Here is a 7,526-nt window from a genome sequence, read left to right on the forward strand (position 1 = left end):
TCAGGTCTCTCTCAGGGGGCCCAGCTGTGTGAGGACGTTGCTGCGGGCCCCAACCCTGCACACTCACATTCTTTAGCTGTATATTGGTGTTTCCATGTACAGGCCATATTCCTGGGCATGGTCTTGAGAAAAAATTGGAAGAAGACCTAAGCCTTCAGGCACTGCCTGAGGAAATCACCTTTCTTTATGGAAATGCTGTTATGGAGGTCAGCTCTGTCATGGAAGTGCCCATTGCCTGTCCCTTCCTGTGGTCACAGGACTACCATGCAGCATGACTGTGCCCAAGCTGCCAGGGCACTCAGGGCTGACACCAACACAAGGAATCAGAAGAGTGTGTGGAAGTGGCAAGAGAACAGCTCTTGAAGACCAAGTGCTGGTGTTCCCTGGCAGTGCTGCCATGCTGGGACTCTTTTCCCTTCCACCCATGCACACAGGAACTGTCCCTGCAGCTCCAAAAGCCCTTGGAGGAAGGACGTCAGGAAAGCAGTCAGGAAAGGCCTTTATTTTGTTTAAAAACACAGGGAGCACAGGTCCTCATTTACACAGCCAGTCAGAAAATAAAGGCAGACAGTGAATTAGGAAGGGGATGACTACATTATCATGAGCAAAAAACCACCACCAACAACAAAATACAGAAGACAGGCTGGGCCTGTAATGAGTTACATTATAACAGCTATGAAGAAGATGATGGGCAATTTATTGCTTCAGAAAAACAGCCAGTTATCAGCTTCCACACTGCATCCTTGAGCTGCTGGTTCCTCATGCTGTAGATGAGGGGGTTCACTGCTGGAGGCACCACTGAGTACAGAACTGCCACCACCAGATCCAGGGATGGGGAGGAGATGGAGGGGGGCTTCAGGGAGTCAAACACTACAGTGCTGAGAAAGAGGGAGACCATGGCCAGGTGAGGGAGGCACGTGGAAAAGGCTTTGTGGCATCCCTGCTCGGAGGGGATCCTCAGCACAGCCCTGAAGATCTGCACATAGGACACCACAATGAAAACAAAACATCCAAAAGCTAACAAAGAACTTAAAATAAGAAGACCAAGCTCCCTGAGGTAGGAGTGTGAGCAGGAGAGCTTGAGGATGTGGGGGATTTCACAGAAGAACTGGTCCACAGCATTACCTTGGCAGAGGGGTAGTGAAAATGTATTGGCAGTGTGTAGGAGAGCATTGAGAAATGCACTGCCCCAGGCAGCTGCTGCCATGTGGACACAAGCTCTGCTGCCCAGGAGGGTCCCGTAGTGGAGGGGTTTGCAGATGGCCACGTAGCGGTCGTAGGCCATGATGGTGAGAAGAGAATACTCTGCACCAAACAAGAGGAATACAAAGAAGACCTGGACAGCACATCCTGCGTAGGAGATGTCCCTGGTGTCCCAGAGGGAACTGGCCATGGCTTTGGGGACAGTGGTGGAGATGGAGCCCAGGTTGAGGAGGGAGAGGTTGAGGAGGAAGAAGTACATGGGGGTGTGGAGGCGGTGGTCACAGGCTATGGCAGTGATGATGAGGCCATTGCCCAGGAGGGCAGCCAGGTAGATGCCCAGGAAGAGCCAGAAGTGCAAGAGCTGCAGCTCCCACATGTCTGCAAATGCCAGGAGGAGGAACTGGGTGACAGAGCTGCTGTTGGACATCTGCTGCATCTGTGCACGGGGATCTGTTCAAGGACCTAAAGGAAGTGAGAAGTTAGGGCAGACTGCATTCAGAAAATTCTACTGAGTTTATTAGAGAAAGCCCCCAAAGAGCCTTTTACTTTTCAGGAAGAGCTTTGGTGAGCTGTGGTTGGTGCTGGCTGAGGGTGCCTCAGGGAGCAGGAGGCTCTGCTGGGGGCTCTGCAGGACTCAGTCCTGCCCTACAGGAACAGGTAAACAGGAACACGGGGTGATCTCGGATTAAATCCAGTCGTGATATCAAAGAGCTTTTCAGCATTGTGGCTCCCAATTCACCTGACTGCAGAGCAGAGCTGTGGGGAGTTTGGGTTGTGCCTTCTGCTCTGGTTGCTCCAGCACAGCTGAGGAGTGGTTTGAATGCAGCAATGCCTGGCATTGCTGCTGCACTGCAAGGGAAACCTTGTGGGTGCTGAGATTGGGCACAGGGACTGTCCCTTAGTGCAGAGTGAGGACAGCCGCTCTGTCCATCAGCCCTGCTCTCAGCTGCCCTGTGCTGGCAGCTCTTCCACCTGGAGGACTATGGCACTCGGGTGTTCCCCCCAAAAGAAAGTGGCCAGTGCTGGGAGCAGGGGAATCCAGTTTCCAAGTGCAGATCTCCAAACCCCTCACCCCACCTCATCGTACCTGAGGAGGAGCTCAGCTCTGCCCTCCCAACCAGGGACACAGAGGGCTCCTTACAGCTGCCCACATGCAGCCACCCAGCAGCATCTCAATGGCCTTAGCACGGAGGTGTCTTCTCCAGGGGGCTCCTGCAAAACACAGAGATGCCCTGGGAGAGCTGTGCCCTATGGAAGGGCAGCCTGCAGCCCAGCAGGACCTCCCAAGGACAGAGTCAACTGTCCTGAATTTGTTACGTCCTGAAGGGAGGGTGAGATCCCTGCCAGCCGCACACACTGCAGTACCCAGAGCCCCACAGGTGAACAGGGTGCGAGCTGGATGCTTTTCCTCCATGGCCATATGTGCATGACAGCACACTCAGCGTTGGTGTCTGAGCTGCACTTGAATCCTCACCCGCGACACCAGTGAGTGTACCAGTAAGAAGAATGGCGTCAGGGAGAAGAGGAGAACATGCCAAAGGAGCCCTGCCAAGATGGGCAGAAGTGGGAGACACAGTCACACACTTGAGTTTTAACTCTCTTTGGTGGTCAGGCTGCTGGGAAGGTAAATCATGACCAAGTCTGCATGACATTAAGGGCATAGGCTCTGCTCTGTGAGTGAGGAGACCAGGGGGTTGCTCAAAGGAAAGCATCGGCATGGCAGGGGATGGCAGGGAGATGCCTGATCCCCACATCTTCTCCCTCTCCATGCTCACAGAGCCCATCCCACCTGCTGTGTCCTCAGCTCTGCCCTGCAGGCACCTCCTGGCAGCAGGGCACTGCCCGGGGCATCTCTGTATGTGCAGGGGCTAAGGAGCAGCTCAGACAAGTCCTAACAAGGTCTGGGTCTCATTGCTTGCTCCAGAGCAGAGAAATAAATTCCCATCTCCCACTGCCCACCCAGTCAACTATGAGTGGAAAACCTCAAAGCAAAGCCTTCTTCCCTTGCAGGTAATCACCTACCTTGACATCCCTCTTTAAAATGACCCTCTGCAAATGTCCTCTGAGTCATGTAGAACTGTGAGCAGCCCTGACCCATGCTGCACCCTCTGGACAGCAGAATGATCCTGCCCTGCCAAAAGTCACTGCTTCCACCCACAGCTTCTCCCCACAGCTCCTTGGGGAGATCCCTGGGCCAGCTGAGTGCTGACCCTGGCAGGTTGCAGAGTCCCTGCCATGGTGCACAGCCCCGAGGTGTGCAGGGACCCTGCTCTGAAGGACAGCCCTGGGTACCCCTGAATGCACACCCCTGCAGCCATCCCTGGGAGAAGGCAGCCGTCATGTTCTGTCCTCTGACATTGTGGCAGGGTATCCCTGCTTTGGAGCATGTCCTTCTCCACAGTAGAGAAACCCTGAGAGCCACCCTGCCAATTCCTATCTGCAGCACGATGTGCCAAGTCTAGGAGACTCCTCCAAGACACTCATGTGCATTGCCCTGCTGCCAGAGACTTACTGTGTTCAAGGTGGTGAAGGTTTCTCCTCCAGTGAGCTCCCAGCATCACCCCACCCCAGTCAGCCTGTAACATCCCTCTTACTTCTCCCATCTCCCCTCGGTGCCTGCAGGCAGTGCCCTCAGCCCTGCTGCCCTTTGCAGAGGAGCTGCTCCTGGGCAGAGCTGTCTCTCTGCAGTGCTGCCCACTTGCCATGAGCTGCCTCCATCCCAGGAGCCCAGCCCAGCTCAGCAGCAGAGGCCCAGCCCAAGGCACCACTTTCTCTGCCCCTCTGGGCTCCCTCCAGGTGTCCCTGGGGCTCCAGGGGAACCTGCTGGGAAACAGGTTGAAGTCATCACTGATAATTCCCTCCCACAGCTGGGGAGAGGCACTTACTTCCAGCAGAGTCACTTTCAGCAGTGTCATTTCTCTTGGCATGCACATCCCCTTCTTTTTGTCCCATCATTAGACAGGACACCCAGGAATGTGACAAGGAAAGATCTAATTGCTTCAAGATGGGGACTTATCCTCAGTTCAATGAAACAGGCATTTCATGCTGGGTCTTTAGACCTGGAGCTAGGAAGACATGCAGCTCTGTTTTGTCCATGCCATCTCTCTGCTCTGAAGAAAAGCTTTTGCACACATGGGGTCTTGGATGCTTTGTACCAGGGTTCATTATGGCGAGTCAGAGCTTGCCTGGTCCCACAGCTGCAGTGCTTCAGCCCATATGTGCAGCAGTGCCCTCAGCCAGGGGCACAGGCAGGAGGAGCTGGAGCTGTTCCTGAGCAGACAGATCTGTGACATGGTGGCAGAGCTCAGGACAGCTGCTCTTCAAGGACAGCATCCTCCAAGCTCTGCAAGGGTCCAGATCAAAACTCAGTCTAAACTTGAAAGGCAGTTGAAGGGCACCATAAGGAGTGTTTACTGCTTCAGGAACAGTTAAAGAAGAAACAAAGATCCTGTGTGGCCACTGCTGAATTTAGGAAGAGCAGATGTAGATAGATGTGAGATTCTGTGTGTCCTCTTTGCCTCAGTCTTCCCCAGCAAGGTCTCCCAGGCCTCTGTGACTCAGGGCAGGACTCTGGAGGAGATCAACCAGCAGCGGATGGGAAATCAAGTCAGGGATCACTTGAGCAAATGCTTCCCAGTGTATGGGACAGGAAGGGCAGCATTGCAGGGAGCCGAGTGAGCAGGCCAATGGCACAGTGAAGCTACTCTCCTTCATCTTTCAAAGGTCATGGAGTCTGTGCAAACTCCTTGACAATGGGGAAAATGCAATCATTGCAAGCACCTTTCAAAAATGACCAAATGATGCATATAGGAACGAAAGGCTGTGCCCGAGATCGTGTTCACTTGGATCCCACTTCTGGGTGTCTGAAAGAGAAGGCGACTGGATTTACCCAGGGGAGCTTGTCTCTCACCATCCCCTTTGCTGTCTGTGATGAAAGGACATTACTGCTGGACCCAGGGAGAGCAGTGGTTGTCTTTTCACCTGGAAGACAGTGAACTTTTCAACATCACCCCCCTCCAATATTCTTGTGCCCAAGTTAGGATATTCTGCTCTGCCTGGGTGGATGTGGAGATGGGTAAATAAGCAGACAGATTGTTGGGCTCAGAAGGCCTTTATCTATGTGTGGTACTCTGCCTGGAGGCACCTAGCTAGTAGGGTCCTGCAGGGGTCTGTCCTGCCACCTGCCCTGTTTAATGTGTGTTTAATGACCTGGAGGGGATGAGAGGGTGTTTTTTCATAACATTTGTACAAGACACCATATTGAGGAGAGCAGACCTGCCACTGCAAAGGACAAAGATAGGCCAGAGGGATGGGCAAAATGTAACATCGTGATTTCCTATAAAGACAAATTTGAAGTCCTGCCTTGAGGTGCACTAGTCCCGGGCAATGACAGAGGCCAGCGGCTGTGTGGCTGGCCAGCAGCTCTGTGGGAAAGGCTCTGATGGTCCTTGGATTTATTTAGGCAAAATGGGAGCCATTGGCAAAGTAGCATCTTCCTGGGGGCTTCAGACTGGACCTCAGGAAAAACTGACTAGGAGGGTGATGCTGCACTGCAGCAGGACACCCAGAGCCTCTCTGTGGTCTCCACCTTTGGAGGTTTTCAGCTTTCAGCTCTACAAAGTCACAGCCGACCTGACCCGCATTTGGTGGTTCCCCACCCTTTGGTGGGAGCCTGGACTGGACACGCCCGGTAGTCCCTTTTCCCACCATCTGTTCCACGCGCTTGTGGCTTGCAGTGTGCCCCAGGAGGAAGGATTCAGCTGGAAGTGAGGGTCTCTCCAGCACTGGCTCCCGGGACAATTCAGGGTGGAATTGTTCTGTACTCAGGAGGTCTCTAGTCCTACCTTTGGTTCCAAGCAGGGCCAGCTCTGAGGTCCAAGCAGGTTGCTCAGTGAATGTCAGCATCCCTGTACACAGTCTGCACATGAGCCAGGCATCAATGTCATCATTGCAGCGATGGAGATGAGGCACTGGACCAGCTCCCTGTACCCAGGAATCGGTGTGCCATGCCTCCCGAGATTCCTGGGAACACCTCAGCATTTTGTCCAGAGAAGCGTAACTTTTCTTTAGATGTCCTGGCAAAACCTCAGAAAACCACAGCATGGAGACCACGGTGTGATGTTCCTCCTAGTCATGGGCTGCCCTACATCCACTGGATAGAGAAGGGACATGCCTGGCCCCACTGCAGAGCTGGCAATCAGTTCCTTGCACGAAGGCACCGAATCTGCCTGCGATGCTGCCAGGTGTCTGACACACACTCACTCTGAATGGGGATGGCTTTCCTATACAGGACCATCGTTGTCCCTGCCAAATGCCTGTGGCTGCGTGTCAGAGCCTTGGCACCTCGCATGACATTACGGGCCTGGAAATGGCATTACACGGAATAACTGCCCTGAATTTGATGAGGCAATGGGAGAATGTTCTTCATGCCACCACCATTAGAGTCAATGGAGATCTAGTAAACCTGGCTGATGAAAAGACAGAGGGAAACTTAGCTCTGCCTGTGGTACATGACTCCATTTCAGCAGATGAATCCCTGCATAGGCTGCCCTGAACATAACAAATAGAGACAGGTTCTATTGTCCTGAAAGGGGGCATCTGATGTCATTTCATTTGGCCAAAGATTCCCCACCAGCCTCCAAGAAGATGTCTCCAGATGCTGCCCTGTCTCTCAGCATTGCTCCACGAGGGCTTGCAGCTGGCTCCATGTACCTTGGAGCACCTCTGGAACTTCAGGGGTCACCAAGTCTTTGCATCTGAACACCTCAGTCCTGGCCTCCATCTCCATTAATGACCATGGGAGCTGAGCCAAGGAGTTCACATGCAGGTGCCTCTTGTGTGCGCACCTGAACTGAGGCAAGAGGAATCCACCTCCTGTGGGTTTGTGCTGTGCATGGGGGGAAGCTGAGGACTACAGACATGGAATGGGGGCTGAATCCCTTCCCTCAGCAATGGTAAATGAGATCATTCCCTGTCCTTGCCTGGGTGTCCTGCCTAAAGATGGGACAATGATAAGGTGGTTCTTGGACCTAACTCTTCTTCAGATGGGAGAAATGACACTGGTGGAAAGCAGTGTCACTCCCCAGCTGAGGGAGGGAACATGAGTGATGCCTTCAGCCTGTTTCCCAGCAGGTTCCCCTGGAGCCCCAGGGACACCGGGAGGGAGCCCAGAGGGAGAAAAGAAAGTGGTGCCTTGGGCTGGGCCTCTGCTGCTGAGCTGGGCTGGGCTCCTGGGATGGAGGGAGCTGATGGCAAGTGGGCAGGAGAGACAGCTGTGCCCAGGAGCTGGGCTGAGGGCACTGCCTGCAGGCACCGAGAGGAGG

General features: G+C 53.8%; 1 protein-coding gene across 1 annotated transcript; it reads right to left on the reverse strand.

Moving 5' to 3' along the window:
* Window positions 1–673: 673 nt before the first annotated feature.
* Window positions 674–1,630, reverse strand: LOC309603978 (olfactory receptor 14J1-like; the record flags this gene model as incomplete). Its single annotated transcript, XM_082338848.1, has 1 exon — window positions 674–1,630. One exon carries the CDS (start codon window positions 1,628–1,630, stop codon window positions 674–676), a length of 957 nt encoding a protein of 318 aa, XP_082194974.1.
* Window positions 1,631–7,526: the final 5,896 nt, after the last annotated feature.

Source organism: Platalea leucorodia (assembly GCF_965183815.1).
Source record: "Platalea leucorodia genome assembly, contig: HAP1_HAP1_SCAFFOLD_284, whole genome shotgun sequence".
NCBI classification, from domain to species: Eukaryota; Metazoa; Chordata; class Aves; order Pelecaniformes; family Threskiornithidae; genus Platalea; species Platalea leucorodia.